The sequence below is a fragment of the Cibotium barometz genome, chromosome 13 (genome assembly GCF_041138505.1).
Source record: "Cibotium barometz isolate CiBa-2024 chromosome 13, ASM4113850v1, whole genome shotgun sequence".
NCBI lineage: Eukaryota > Viridiplantae > Streptophyta > Polypodiopsida > Cyatheales > Cibotiaceae > Cibotium > Cibotium barometz.
Window position 1 is genome coordinate 45,261,402 of NC_141058.1, and position 16,952 is coordinate 45,278,353.

Genomic DNA, 16,952 nt, shown 5'->3' on the forward strand with positions numbered 1-16,952 from the left:
TTTAGCACTTAGTGTTGATGCATTAGCCATAGCTATCTTTCTTCTTCTCCTTCTCCAGCCTTTTTTTACATTTATTGATGTAATGGCTTGGCTTCCGATAGTAGTTGCATTTGCCTTTCTTCTTAGGCTTATCACCTCCCTTCTTGGCATCCTTTCTAAAACTACCTTTGGCTTATAACCGCCCTACGAAAAGGCTATAAAGACTTAATCTTTTGAAGCCTTTTAATAGATGTCCGACTAAGGGTGAATTCAATGGCCAAGTATATAAGTGATTTTTTGCACTTGTATTAAGTGGCTCTTGGCAAACTCATGCGCATGAACGAGAGAGAGAGAGAGAGAGAGAGAGAGAGAGATGCTTTCCTACTGTGTTTTGTGAGAGAGTGGACCATCATAGACCATCTTGCATGATGGAGCAACCAGAGTGTGAATAACACACTAGCAGAGAAAATGGAGAGAGTGGGTGACCAAACGGAAGTAACACCTTGAAGAATCTTAAACAAATTGTAATTGGGTACATCTTATAATTTTGACTAATCAAATCATACTTCTTGGAGCTCCATGCTTCTATGGCTATGGTGGTATTCCCTTGAGTGTATGTGGTACTCCATCATGAGTGCATGAGGTACTCCATTATGAGTGCATTCTCTTTCTTTCTCTCACCATCATTACATTATGACGTTGTCAGATGCAGTGTAGATATTATAAGATCATAATTATGGAACTTCTTGATGTTCTCACTTTGCTTTACGTTTGTTAATCCTAACATATTACATTGCACATAAGAGAGAGAGAGAGAGAAAGAAAACAAGAGAAACAACATGCAAGGGTCAGGTCCGGAGAGGTGCACTTAGCCAACCCTAATGAGGGTTAACTCCTCCCATTAGGGACTCACTCCACCTCTACTTGTGTCATCCAAGAAGAGATTCAATAGTTAGGTAGAGAGAGAGAAAGAAGGAGGGAATGTTGTGTAAATGTTCCTGGGTGCCACTGGTGTTGACTATAGAAAGTAATTGTCTGTCAAGCCAATATCCTAGATATTGTAAGGTCTTTCTTCTCTGATTCTTTCCAAAGTGTATTCCAAGTTTCGTACCTCCTTAATAGCCACTTCCTTCCTACTTTCCCAGTGTTCCCTGATGACAGAGAAGCACGACAACAACATCTTATAGGCCACAAACTAAGATACCGTGTTGACAACACAACTTGATAGTAATTGGCAAGCATGGGATGAAGGGTAGGCACAAGAGGAGATGAGGGTAATTATGGAGCTGCAAGTGACATCAACCTGGAAATATTCTAGCAAGGAAGACAATGCACCCGTGTGATATAAAACCAGAAGCAATCCTACTTACATTGCTGCATGCAACTGTGCCACGACACATGTTGGCTATAACACTAACACGTGAGCACCAACATCTGTTGTTAACAACCGCCAACACTCTAGCAAGGAAGACAATGCACATACATGTGATATAAAAACAAAAGAAATCCTACTCACGTTGCTGCATGCAACTATGCCACGATGACACTCTAGAAAGGTGGAAGACAATGCACACGTGTGAGAGATAAAACCAACACTATAGCAAGGAAGACAATGCACACGTGCGATGAGAAATCCTATTCATGCTCCTACATGCAACTATGCCACACACATGTTGGTTGTAGCACCAACTGGACATCCACAACGACAAAAACCATACAAGATAATTTATTTCTAAATTTAAGTAGATTTGATATTTCAAATTCTAAGTTTTGAAAATTAGGTTTTGAACGTTTGGAACCTTATGAAATTTGATTCTAGTGGGGAAACAAGATTAATTGATTTCAAAAAGTTCCTAAAGGATTTGAACCTTATGACCAATTTGATTTGAATGGGGAAACAAGGTTAATTGGTTTTAGGTCTTGGAGACAAAGCAGAGTCAAGGACCACATTGTCATTTGCTTGACACTTTGGCTATTGTTAATGTTTCATAGGCCTTGCAAGGTAGTTTTCAGTCAAATGTTATGGGAAGAAAAAAATGAAACTCATGATAAGTGTTTTTTGTGAGCACGTGCCTTTCCTTCTAAAAGGAATCCTGCTGCTCCAAAAGAACACATTTTTGAAAGGAAGCAAACAAACTCAACCCTAACATATTTGATAAATTTGTAGATAGAGATGAGAAAAAGAAGTTTTTTAGAGTACGTGTTAATAGGGCACCAAAATGTTGTTTTGCATTTCCATTAAATATATTTTGTGGGTATTTTTGGGGACATAGAATAATTATATTAAGGTCTTAAACATCAGTTATATACAAGAACCGATTGTACCACTTTCTTCTCCCATGAACTTCAACCCACCTTTTTTGGGGACATAGAATAATTATATTAAGGTCTTAAACATCAGTTATATACAAGAACCGATTGTACCACTTTCTGCTCCCATGAACTTCAACCCACCTTTTCACTATTGAACAATTTGCATAGTAAGCTCCATCTCTCATCTTCCCAAACAAAAGAGGATTGCTCCCAAGAGGCATGATAGCCTAACGCATACAAGCTAAAATCATAGACTCAGCAGTACAACCTTTTGGAGTTTGTTCCTCCATACACCCCCCTTTTGTCCAAACCTTCACCATTGGTCTCCTGCCCAAGGGGTTCTCAATGAAGGCTACAAAGGTGTATACCGGTTGCTTCTCCTTCAAGTACCATCTCTTGGTCTTTGGCCCAAACTTGGGAGGTCTTGCCCTCGAATCCAACCTCGTATAGACGTGCCACATACCAGTATTTGCTAGGAAATCCTAGTATGTACAAGTATCTCCCTAGCCAGAGAGAAGTTCATTTAATCCCAATCTGAAGGGCTTAAATCATTTTTGCACAACAGCACCATCATTCATTTTACTAACATAATATTCCGTGGGTTTTTTTTGAAAGAATGTTTTTCTAAGGTTGCATTTTAGTGTGTAATAATTAATGCTCAAAGATGACCCTCCTTGTCCTTTCTATTTGCATGCATTCACCCATGTCCTTTCTATTTGCATGCATTCACCCATGTCCTTTCTATTTAAGGTCTCACAATTATGTATAAAAGGCTTGAAGTAGAGTAGAGGGAGGGAGGGACGGAGGGAAGGAGGAGGGGGGCTCATGATGACTAAGGTTGTATTAATTAAATGCCATGTCACTTCAGTGGCATTTAATTAATACAATTTAATGAAAGATGTGAATACACAACTACGATGAAAGTTGTGAATGTTTGGAAACTCCAGGTAGGTCAGATGCAGCGTCTGATCCTCTACGTATTTTGTTAGTTTTTGAATTTTGAAGTAAAGTGATTTTTTTTTTGGTTGGTTTTGTTTTAGTTTTTCGAGCCAGGATCAAAGACGAGCAAGCTCATTCTGAGACTCGAAAAGAGAAACGCTTTTATCATTAGCTTCGTCGCCTCCAATCTCAGAGATGGTTTCGCTACTTCCTTAAGGCGTTGTCCCGGAAGACCCATGAGCTGGGCACACGACACAACGACCAAGTACTCCCGGGGCTGGACCTCTCTGTCATTGATAGCCCGGTCTAATCTGAAATCAGAAAAAAGTGGGCCTCATATAATTTGAGACTATAGAGCCGTCATCGGGGAAAATGGTGCATTGCTTGTGGCCGACCTTTTTCATCCACTCCTCAAAATCGCCCAACTCTGCGCGATTCGTCACTGGTGGTCTGTAACCCTCCTCTCTGTCTCTCTCTGTTTCTCCTTGAAAAATTAGTTTGCTTAATTTGCTTTTCAGAGTGGGATGGGGATTTTCATTGTTTTCATCACCTCCTGCTGAAGATTTTATTTTGGTTTGTCATGTAAATATCACCATATCTTTTATTTTTTAGATATATATTCAGGTTTTTTTTTGGACCACCTTTGTTGCAGGCATCATCTTAAAAAGAAGCACAGCTTCCATTCCTTCAACCCTCAAAAGTAGATGCGTTGAGTTTTCGTTGGACACTACAGCAGTCGTGTACACACCACCACCCATGGAGTTCTTCCAATCAGACTTGTCTGTGGAGACTAGGGGCATTGTGCCGCAAGAGCTGGCTGAACAGATTGTGTCCGAGGCACTTGCATGGGCTTCGTTACATGGGATTCTCATGGGTGACAAGTCTATTGAGGTATGCTCACATTAAGTCACTTGTTCTGAATGATATCTCCATCTTGCTGACGTCCTGATGTGGGTCTGGAGTGATGTCGAAGATCTGTATATTCCCCCCTGCCCCTGGGTGGTCCCAAAACACACACACACACACACACACACACACACACACACACACACATAGAGGCACACCGATCTTGCTGGCCATTTGTGAGCCCTATTTATAAAGGGACAGAGGCCAAACATGAAGTGAGCATTAGGGGTGCACATAGGTAGATTTGGTGCAGCCTGGTGATAGTTTTCCGAGTCCGCGAAGCAACTGGTATATAATGGGAACATGTGGTCCATTGTTTATGGACAGCAGAGGAAGGGGAAAATCAGTTAAGGACCAATTGTGCAACAAGAGGGTCAAATTGGACAGGGTTATACCACCTTTAGGCTCCCCAAATCAGCACCGGTGAGTGAGGTAAACATCCCCATTTTGCAGGTCGTGAGTTGCAGTGTAGGCCTGAAATCAGTCCCAAACCTTAGCAATTTAATGGCAGATCTTCTGGGTCTTCAAGACTGTGCTTGTCAGCTGCTCCATGACCTGCAAAAAATCTTTTAAACCCGTTGTCCCCTCTTTGGTTCTGGTGCCCTCTTCCGGCTGCTGGGTTTGGGGCACAACCCCTCAACAAAACGTTTTGCAGTCAGAGAAGACCAGAAGCCAGCCTCGAAAGAGTTCAGGAGGCTGGGAGCAAAAGATCTTTGTACAAGCCTGCCAAATTGTGGCCATACTCAGCCAAGAACTGCTGAGGTGCCTCTGAGAGCTCGCCCAATGGCTTGGATGCCGAACTCCAAATGCAATACGGTCCATCCTTACATGTGAGCTGCTTCATCTGGACATTGGACACTCAAGCTAGAGGACCTGTGAGTGAAGGTGGAGGCTCCCTGGAAATCTCCACTGCTGGCTTGCAGCATCTTGAAATGCCAACTTGTGTTATGGGGGAAGACCACCTCCTAATGATCAAACATCCACAGTGACCTACATTGCAAGTATGATATGCAAAGATAAGCCCACAAGCCCCCCACCCCCCCTCCTTGCCTTCTCCCTTTGGTTATTCTTTTACTCCAAATCTAGACAGTGCTCAGATCTAATCTGCACCCAATCGAACAATTAACAATTAAAGGGAATTGGCCTTCAATGTAGAGGCTAATCGTTCCCTTGTTCTCTCTCAACAAGCTCGATTTGTGTTCACACAACCCTGGCTCCAGTTTGAGAAAGACACAGGACTCCAAATTCTTCAACACCCCCCCATCTGCATGTGTCCAGTCACAAACGAGCTGTGGTATCCACAAATGCGCAGCCATGCAATGCTTTGGAGATCGTCCGTCTAGGTGCACTAGTTGATGGGCATATGTTTTATGTCCTGTATTGCCACCAGTTTGGGCATTTTTCATTTTATCAAATGTGGACAGGCTTTGGAAGGCACTAGAACACCCAAGGACTGTGCCTGAGTTCACTGGAAGAAGTAGTGCAAGCTTTGGGAATGGTGGACTATCCTATACAAAGGGCTGCGGGGGCACCATAGAACCTCGGGACTGTGCCTTGAACAGAAACTAGGACAAGATAACAGGCTTGCGAGGCTCTGTCTGCCCAGGAAACAAAAACTGCTGATTGAATGACTGTACCAGCATGAATTCCTGGTGTTATTGCTGCCTGGAAAGTTTATGGTGCTTGTGAAGACCTATGAGAAGGGGATCCCAACCTCTACAGTAGGTAATCATTGGGCAAGGATTTTCCTGCTATTTCTTTTGTACATGATATATATGTATGTATACAAACCTCAATAATCTGGCTATCTCCAGTTGGTAGAAGAGGCGCCCTCAAAGCTTGTATTGGAATTTTTTTTTTCTCCTACGATAATAAAAAACGCCCAGTTTGGTGTCCACTCCTACGTGCATCTGTCTTTTAGTTATTGTGAATTGGTGCAAGAAGGCTTGAATTGCATTAATGGTTAAGCCCTGCTTCCCGTTACATGTATTGATGGGATTTCCTGAGGGATGGGTGCATAAATAGGGAGTTTAGAGGGCTAAATTAGCATTTGAGGTGGCCAATGTAAAGAGGAAAGTAGGGGATGCCCAAAAGTATAAGTTGAATGATTAAAAAGGGCCCAAAAGGGGTTTAAGCCTTAGGAGAGTTATTGGCCATTCGGCAAGGGAGAGAATGGTCTAGCATGTGTAGAAGCGACAAATTGTGGTTGGTTTTGAGGAAAGAGTCATGCAAGGAGAGGCCATTCTATGGTTGGTTAGAATGTAGAGAAGCAGCCCTTTGCTGTGCTAATCTTCTGTTAGCTGTCCAAAGCTGACCTTAAAGTTTATTCGGCTGCTTATTTTTGTATGAGAAGAAACTTGATGTTCCATTGGTGCTACTCACGCCTCTTCTCTCTGCATCCCGATTTCTTTGTTGTCCACATTCGTTGTTTCAAAATGTAAGATTCCTCTCCCAAACCCCTTTTTGATGTCTAGTATCTTCTTCTATAATCAATCCCTCTTCAGAAATATAAAAGACTTGTTTCTAACTGTTTTAACCTAGAGAGAGAAAATATTCTAGAGAGAGAATATTCAGATTTTTAATATTTTTGGATAGAAAATTATCTCATCTTATTAAAATAAGTTTCCCTGAAACAGAAATTCAAAAAGAACTTTCCAATGTGCAATTGGAATTAATTGGAAATGTGTATAAAGGACCTTAGTCTAAGGGTGTAGATTTTCAGAAATTTATGGATTATGGTCCAATTAAGGTTCCTATGGACCAATAGCATCAATCCATGTGTAGGGAGGAGATAAATCCAATTTGAAAAAGAAGATACCCAAAAATGAGTAAATACTCACATAAGATGAAGAGTTGAAAATGTACAAGGTTTATTAGTAAAAAATTATGAGCAATATTAAAAGTATGACATATGTAAGGAAGAGGAGTTCTTTAAAGGAGGTGCATATTTCACATAAGATGAAGAGTTGAAAATGTACAAGGTTTATTAGTAAAAAATTATGAGCAATATTAAAAGTATGACATATGTAAGGAAGAGGAGTTCTTTAAAGGAGGTGCATATTTCACATAAGATGAAGAGTTGAAAATGTACAAGGTTTATTAGTAAAAAATTATGAGCAATATTAAAAGTATGACATATGTAAGGAAGGGGAGTTCTTTAAAGGAGGTGCATATTTCACATGCTTGAATGAGTTTTAAACTCATAAAAATTGAGATATTTCATCTCTCCTCTCTCCTCATTCAAGTCTAGTTCCAAAAAGTTAGCTTAACTGACCTAAAAATGGTCAAATATTGACCAGACTGATTTAGAAAATTCTAGAATCAGTTTGTTTGGTTAGGAGCTCAATTTTTCCTATAAATAGAAGCCTCACCCTTGTTGAAAAATATATAGTGTTTATGCATCGTTACTCTACTCCACCTAAGCCAAGAACTGTGAATTCATTTAATAATTCACTAGTTTTTGGAGCTTCCCTCTTTCTTCAATCCCCATTAGTGGCTCCATCAACATACTTAACCAATTGATTGGTTGGGGGCCTCTACCGTGAACAAAGAATCAAGCAAGTTGTAAGGTAATTAGTGAATATTCATCTTTCTATAATTTCTCAATGTTTCTCTCTTCTCAACCCCTCTCAAGCTTGAGAAGTTTAATTGGTATGGTTTTTTTTTAAATGCTATTGAAGTTTGAATAGTAGTGAAGAGTTACATAATTTAATAAATGCTATTGAAGTTAATTTTCATTTATGTTTAAATTCTAATGATTCTTATGTAAATTCTCTCTCTCACTCAAGAAATGGTCATACTCATGACCCATTCTCAATCCAAATCAAGCTTTTCATAAAGCTTTTCCTTAACCCAAGATTAAGCTATGCTTGAGGTCAAATTAATGGCTTTTTCTTATGCTTTTAGTTTATGTATATTGATGATTCAATCCATTATGGATTAAGGATCCAATTAGAGAATCATTTTAATTATTTCCTTAATGATAAGCTTTATCTCTTAGAAAAATTGAGATTTATCAGTCATAGCAGCGGAGCTATGGCAAAATTTTTATAAAAATTATGCATAAAAAAATTTTCATTCAAAGCATAAAAAGAGGACTTCCTACCATATTCTAGGAATCATCATCCTAGATTAATTGAAAGAATTTCATTATAATCATGGAGAAATTGAATTTTAATATTATGCATAAAGGATAAATTTTTATATCAAAAGTGTTATTTTTACCATTTTTATTTTCATGCGTAGAAGTATGCATAATGGATAAATTTTTATATCAAAAGTGTTACTTTTATCATTTTTACTTTCATGCATAGAAGTATGCATAAAGGATAAATTTTTATATCAAAAGTGTTATTTTTACCATTTTTATTTTCATGCATAGAAGTATGCATAATGGATAAATTTTTATATCAAAAGTGTTACTTTTATCATTTTTATTTCATACATAAAAGTATGCATAAAAGAAAATTTTTATATCAAAAGTGTTACTTTTATCATTTTTAATTTTCATGCATAGAAGTATGCATAAAGGAAAATTTTTATATCAAAAGTGTTACTTTTATCATTTTTAATTTTCATGCATAGAAGTATGCATAAAGGAAAAATTTTTATATCAAAAGTGTTACTTTTATCATATTGGATTTCATGCATATAGGTATGCATAAAAGATATTCTTTTTATACTAAAAGTATGATTTTTCTCATAAATGGATTTTATGCTTAACTTAGATGCATAAGAGAAATTCTTTTATTCTAAAAGTATAATTCCCTACCAAATTAAAATCATGCATAAGAAGATGCATAAAAGATTGATTTTAATTTCGAAAGTGTTAGTCTCCTTAAATGGAATTTATGTATAAATAAATGTGTAGAGAAATCTTATATCAAATAAAAGAATTCTCTTTTTTTTAAAAAAAGATATGAAATGTGATAAGATGTGATAAGAGGTGTATGAGATGTGATAAGAATTGATAAGATGCGTATGGAAAGTGATAGGATGTGATAAGAGGTGTGATAAGAGGTGATAAGATGCTTATGAAATAAGTTAGGGTGTGCTAAGATGAATTAAGATGTGTATGGGGGGATGAGGTAAGAAGTGTATGTGATAGGATAAGATGTATATGGGTTGTGATAGGGCGAGAATGGATGTGATGTAAAAGATTAGATGTGAAGGTATATGGGGTTATATAAATGGGAATGTGAAAATGGATGTATGTATGTGGATGTGTGGATATGGAGATGGGAGTGTGGATGTATGAACATGAAAATGGATATATGCATGAAGATGTATATGCATAGATGTAAATGTGGATGTAGATGTGGATGTATAGATGTGAATGGATATGGATGTATAGATGTGAATGGAAATGTGGATGTGGATGTATGTGAATGTGGATGTAGATGTGGATGTATAGATGTGAATGTGGAATGTGGATGTGGATGTATGTATGTATGTGGATGTAGATGTGGATGTATAGATGTGAATGGGAATGGGGATGTGGATGTATGTGAATGTGAATGTAGATGTGGATGTATGTGAATGTGAATGTAGATGTGAATGTGGAATGTGGATGTATAGATGTGGATGTATGGGAATGTGGATGTGGATGTATGTGAATGTGAATGTAGATGTGGATGTATAGATGTGAATGTGGAATGTGGATGTGGATGTATGTATGTATGTGGATGTAGATGTCGATGTATGGATGTGTATGTATGAATGTGGATATGGGATGTGGATGTATAAATGAGGATGTGAAAATGGAGGTAAGCATGTAGATGTGGATGCATGGATGTGAATGTGGATGTGGATGTGGATGTGGATATGGATGTGTATGTATGAATGTGGATATGGGATGTGGATGTATAAATGAGGATGTGAAAATGGAGATAAGCATGTAGATGTGGATGTATGGATGTGAATGTGGATGTGGATGTGGATGTATGGATGTGGATATGGATGTGAATATATGATATGTGATGTGAAGGAATCTGAAGAGAAGAGATGGAAAAGGAGGTGATTGGATGAGTACACATATACATGGAATGTGGAATAAGTAATGTGGATTAATGAGGGATAATGTGGAAAAATGAGAGTTAATATAGAAACTGTATTTGTAAACTGTTTGTAAATGCTGTTTGTAAATGGCTGTTTTATGTCAAGAATGCTGGGGAAGCATTTTGACCGTCTTGTGATTAAGGTCGTGGAGACCTAACTGATAAAGTTGCAACTGCTGACGGAGAGTCAATGGAGGACGTCTCGCGTAGCAAGGTCGACCGAGGTCTTGACCAGCCTCGGTTCGATTAAAATGGTGAGCTTCCGGTACGGTGGATGAGGGACCAAGGAAGCGGCCTATGAGTGAAGCGCTAGGTCACCTGCGAAGGATCCTAGAGGGTGCTGACCATACGGTGCTCGGGCTCTGGGTCGCCTAGGATACCCACGCGTGCGTCGAGGAAGATATTGGAACAAGGAGTAAGAGTTGTTTTGTGAAACCGGGCATGGATCTGGTTGACTGACCTTGCTGGTCCTCAACGGATGAGTCCATGGCTCTTTTATATGGATCTGTTGGTTGATCTTGCTGATCTTCAACGAGAGTCCATCTTGATAAGTGATTATATTGCCGAGTATTATGGGCTAGGAACTATGGAAACGGCCTCTGTGTGGACAGGTAGTGAGCGTTCTAGTTGCCAATGATGCCATAGATACTCTGATGAAGGAATGATGGGAAATTATGAATCAACTGGATAAATTGGGAGATTGTGATCAGTGGTACTATGGTTTCATTAAAGGATTGTTTTAAAGTTAGCTAATGCTAAGAAAAAGGCAATTTTCATATTGGGTGTGTAAGTGGTGTGGCTAGTTTTATGTTTGCATGAAATTCCGGCTAGGGGGCCTTGGAACTCTTTTCCTTGGTACCCGGGACAAAACCTAACCAAATTCCAAATTGGATCCCATCACTACAGTGGTTGGGCGGTTGGCTAACCCATGGGATCGGATGGGGTTAGGCTGGACTGATGGATCCGTAAACCGAGACTCAATTTCTGTTATTACGATAGATGAAGTAAGTCCCGGATAGTAATTGTTCTATGGATAGGAATCAACGGCTGTGCCTCTTGATGGGGAAAAAAGCGTTGATCCCAATGATCCAAGTGCAAGTTTCTTCCTTGATCCGACCGAGTATCTTTATAGGTGCAGTTGGATCAGCGTGATCAGTAATGATCTTGACTACGTTAGAGAAAAAAATTATCCTGGTGGAATCGCCCGTGCTTTCCGGGTAAGGGAAGTTTTTTCCGGGTTCGGTTTTGGAAAAACCGACGGATTAGTCTCTTGTCCGGATATCCGTGGACGAGGCCCCGAATGTGGGACCCCTGTCCCGTGCGAGAAGTGCTACTTCCGCTGCTAGTACCCGAATCCGTTGCTCGGTGGGAACAGGGGGATCTCACAGTTGGTATCAGAGCAAGGTTTTGAAAGCTAATAAAGATAATTAAATTCTTATCTGAAATTGGTAATAAGAATTCAGAAACAGCATTTTCATAATGTATTTTCACTCCGTAAGCTTCTTTAATGAAGAAATTTTAATCAAAGAAATTGTTTTTATAGATGGAAGTTCCCCATTTATCTGGTATTCCCGACCTCACCCAGTCTCAAGATATGATTGCATTTGCCTTCGAGCATCTCATCTCTTCCGCTTCAACACGAACAAGCCGAGCAAGACTCGCACGCCATTTCGAGGAATTATATTTTCCTAACCCAGTGGAGAGACAACAGCATAAGTGGGTTGCAGGGCTATATATCCACGCCTCTTATAATCGGCGTGCAATGCTGAGGCAGAACCTCTCATTGGCCATGATTTTGATAAAGCTGAAAATGACGCGTGGTGTCATTCTATATCTTTCAACGCCTCAAAATTTCAGACGTGCTTGCCGAGTTTATAGACTCCTTAGTCGATTTATCCCTAAGGAGAAAATAATAGCTCCCTTTGCAGTTAGAGAACTTATGTAACAGGGCATGACTATGGCCCAGTACCGTCGTCTTATACGTCTCTCGAAGAGATTTTGAATTTTGGAGCCGAGCCACTCTATGTAATTATTGCAACTTGTATATAAATATACAAATGTTTTTTTTTACGGACGATCGGATAAAGAAAAATCTATTTATCAGACTTAAGTCATAGATCTCCAATAAGATCAACTGAGGAGCAAATTATGTCAAAAGTTTATCAAGACGCACAAAAAGGTTGTAATTGTTTGATATAATTCATACAAATTGTTAATTCAAATTGAAATTCGTAAATTAGTAATTGGGTCTTCAATTGGAAGTACCGCAATTGTATGGAACCCTGACTTGCTTGAGACCTAGACATGATGGTATTTACCTTATAGTTTCGAGTATCATGACTATCCGTATATACCGAGGGTATAACTGCAGCTCTTTACCGACAGTATATACGAGTAAATCTAAGACTTGAAATTATAAGCGTTAATGCTATCCAGATGATGAATTTGAATGTGGTTGATATGATTTTTAATTCTGTTTGGGAACTGATGAATTGATTGGGATTCTGATTGAAAAATGATGATTTTTGAAATTTAGTTGAAATATAATAACTTGAGCAAAACCGCAATGAGGATGAATGGGACGAGTCCCTGTAATGATAAATGATGATAATGATTTCAACAAATCACTATGAGATTAGTGGATTGTGCTGTCAAAGTACTACTGTTAACACTTGACTCGGTATATCAAGTTAAGGGATGACAAATTGAAAACTTGCTTGACTGAAATTCCCGTGGAGGAATGTTCAGAAAGAAAAAATTTCGATCTGATGGACCATTATCGTGTTAAAGATATGAATGATATGATCTGAAATGAATTTATTTAATGATGAGTTCTATATAAGGGATATTTATCCCCGTATTCTGTTGGGTTGACCAGAATATAAGGAACCCTAGAATAAATTGGATCTTAAGAAAAAGAGTTGTCCTCTACTTGGCGAGATGAGGACATCTCACACTTTTTTAAGTGGGGTAGAATGTAAGATTCCTCCCCAGCCTTCGAGGCATACAGGAGTAAGAATCTCCCTTTTTGATCTTAAAATTATTCCCTCTCAAAAATAAAAGAAAGATTCTATTTAAAAAAAAGGAAGACCCTTTCCCTAGAATACTTCTCAGGAGTCACGCTGTTTTAAGGATTCAGAACAATGAGTTCAGAAGTGAAAATCGGTGTTTTGGATACCAAGGTTTTGGTCTTCATTCGAGTACGGCACAAAAGAAGTTCTTTATCTATTGGGGAGTTTAAGAAGTTATCCCCCAGATATTGTGAGCCTTATCTGACTTCAAAGAAAGTAAGTGACTTAGCTTACGAGCTTCTTTTATCTCCTCATCTCTAAGTTCTTAATGCCTTCTATAGAAAATTGTGCCAAACCCAAATCATGGAAAGACGGTAAAACTTCAGTGGCAAGCTACCGTTGGCTTCTAAGTTACGCTAGCTCCTTCCTTTATATAAGTCGTAACTTTTACTTGTCGCTCACAGTAATCTTACTCCCATCGATCTCCTTTCTTCCTAATCTCCTTCATGGCTTGGCAACAAGAATTAGTTTTATCCATAATGATTCCTCACCTTCAAGACGCAAGTGAGTCTGTGAAGAAGGATTTTATAGAACAGTATGAGCGCTCACTTTTCCCTCACTTGGGAACTTCTGTAGCGCAGACCAAATGGCGGACCTATCAAGATATAACTAGGGTAACACCCTGGGGTCAGCAGCACTTCCGTAACAATGTCCGCTTGGCCATGGGTATTGAAGCTTTGGGTTTGGGTCCCCGATACTACTGCGTCATGAGATCAAGACATCCTGGGTTTTCTGAGCGGGTCTTCTTATTGGCGTGTTTTCTTCCTCATGAGAAGATATGCCTTTACCCCGTTTTTGGCTTGCCTCTCAGAGGTCCTTTTGTTAGAACACCTCATACCACTGAGATAGGCGCAGCAATAACCCACAGAATCATTCCCATAGATGAGTTACCTTATACTTGTGTAGCTTGTGAGGACTGCTTTTGTGACCATATGATGGACGGGCTTATGGAAGTGTAAAGAGTTCCTCTATCTTTACTGTATAAGTTTCGAGAATGAATAAAGTTTAAATCTTGTTCGTATTTTGAATCTTGCTCTCTTTAAGACTTATCTTGGTGGTTAATCTTGATTAAAATTTTTCTCTAAGTCTCATATTCGTGAATCTTGCGAAATTATCACAAGTTGCGAGATGAGGACATCTCGCGTTTTTTAAGTGGAGTAGAATGTAAGATTCCTCTCCCAAACCCCTTTTTGATGTCTAGTATCTTCTTCTATAATCAATCCCTCTTCAGAAATATAAAAGACTTGTTTCTAACTGTTTTAACCTAGAGAGAGAAAATATTCTAGAGAGAGAATATTCAGATTTTTAATATTTTTGGATAGAAAATTATCTCATCTTATTAAAATAAGTTTCCCTGAAACAGAAATTCAAAAAGAACTTTCCAATGTGCAATTGGAATTAATTGGAAATGTGTATAAAGGACCTTAGTCTAAGGGTCTAGATTTTCAGAAATTTATGGATTATGGTCCAATTAAGGTTCCTATGGACCAATAGCATCAATCCATGTGTAGGGAGGAGATAAATCCAATTTGAAAAAGAAGATACCCAAAAATGAGTAAATACTCACATAAGATGAAGAGTTGAAAATGTACAAGGTTTATTAGTAAAAAATTATGAGCAATATTAAAAGTATGACATATGTAAGGAAGAGGAGTTCTTTAAAGGAGGTGCATATTTCACATAAGATGAAGAGTTGAAAATGTACAAGGTTTATTAGTAAAAAATTATGAGCAATATTAAAAGTATGACATATGTAAGGAAGAGGAGTTCTTTAAAGGAGGTGCATATTTCACATAAGATGAAGAGTTGAAAATGTACAAGGTTTATTAGTAAAAAATTATGAGCAATATTAAAAGTATGACATATGTAAGGAAGGGGAGTTCTTTAAAGGAGGTGCATATTTCACATGCTTGAATGAGTTTTAAACTCATAAAAATTGAGATATTTCATCTCTCCTCTCTCCTCATTCAAGTCTAGTTCCAAAAAGTTAGCTTAACTGACCTAAAAATGGTCAAATATTGACCAGACTGATTTAGAAAATTCTAGAATCAGTTTGTTTGGTTAGGAGCTCAATTTTTCCTATAAATAGAAGCCTCACCCTTGTTGAAAAATATATAGTGTTTATGCATCGTTACTCTACTCCACCTAAGCCAAGAACTGTGAATTCATTTAATAATTCACTAGTTTTTGGAGCTTCCCTCTTTCTTCAATCCCCATTAGTGGCTCCATCAACATACTTAACCAATTGATTGGTTGGGGGCCTCTACCGTGAACAAAGAATCAAGCAAGTTGTAAGGTAATTAGTGAATATTCATCTTTCTATAATTTCTCAATGTTTCTCTCTTCTCAACCCCTCTCAAGCTTGAGAAGTTTAATTGGTATGGTTTTTTTTTAAATGCTATTGAAGTTTGAATAGTAGTGAAGAGTTACATAATTTAATAAATGCTATTGAAGTTAATTTTCATTTATGTTTAAATTCTAATGATTCTTATGTAAATTCTCTCTCTCACTCAAGAAATGGTCATACTCATGACCCATTCTCAATCCAAATCAAGCTTTTCATAAAGCTTTTCCTTAACCCAAGATTAAGCTATGCTTGAGGTCAAATTAATGGCTTTTTCTTATGCTTTTAGTTTATGTATATTGATGATTCAATCCATTATGGATTAAGGATCCAATTAGAGAATCATTTTAATTATTTCCTTAATGATAAGCTTTATCCCTTAGAAAAATTGAGATTTATCAGTCATAGCAGCGGAGCTATGGCAAAATTTTTATAAAAATTATGCATAAAAAAATTTTCATTCAAAGCATAAAAAGAGGACTTCCTACCATATTCTAGGAATCATCATCCTAGATTAATTGAAAGAATTTCATTATAATCATGGAGAAATTGAATTTTAATATTATGCATAAAGGATAAATTTTTATATCAAAAGTGTTATTTTTACCATTTTTATTTTCATGCGTAGAAGTATGCATAATGGATAAATTTTTATATCAAAAGTGTTACTTTTATCATTTTTACTTTCATGCATAGAAGTATGCATAAAGGATAAATTTTTATATCAAAAGTGTTATTTTTACCATTTTTATTTTCATGCATAGAAGTATGCATAATGGATAAATTTTTATATCAAAAGTGTTACTTTTATCATTTTTATTTCATACATAAAAGTATGCATAAAAGAAACTTTTTATATCAAAAGTGTTACTTTTATCATTTTTAATTTTCATGCATAGAAGTATGCATAAAGGAAAATTTTTATATCAAAAGTGTTACTTTTATCATTTTTAATTTTCATGCATAGAAGTATGCATAAAGGAAAAATTTTTATATCAAAAGTGTTACTTTTATCATATTGGATTTCATGCATATAGGTATGCATAAAAGATATTCTTTTTATACTAAAAGTATGATTTTTCTCATAAATGGATTTTATGCTTAACTTAGATGCATAAGAGAAATTCTTTTATTCTAAAAGTATAATTCCCTACCAAATTAAAATCATGCATAAGAAGATGCATAAAAGATTGATTTTAATTTCGAAAGTGTTAGTCTCCTTAAATGGAATTTATGTATAAATAAATGTGTAGAGAAATCTTATATCAAATAAAAGAATTCTCTTTTTTTTAAAAAAAGATATGAAATGTGATAAGATGTGATAAGAGGTGTATGAGATGTGAT

General features: G+C 37.3%; 1 protein-coding gene across 1 annotated transcript in view; it reads left to right on the plus strand.

The window, feature by feature from the left end:
- Nucleotides 1-3,524: 3,524 nt before the first annotated feature.
- Nucleotides 3,525-16,952, plus strand: part of GSH2 (glutathione synthetase 2) — an 87,405-nt gene continuing 73,977 nt past the window's right edge. Inside the window, exons 1-2 of the mRNA XM_086807574.1 lie at nucleotides 3,525-3,679; nucleotides 3,884-4,122. Coding sequence (XP_086663700.1) covers nucleotides 3,604-3,679; nucleotides 3,884-4,122 — 315 coding nt within the window. The 5' untranslated portion in view covers nucleotides 3,525-3,603. The remainder of the gene's footprint in view (nucleotides 3,680-3,883; nucleotides 4,123-16,952) is intronic.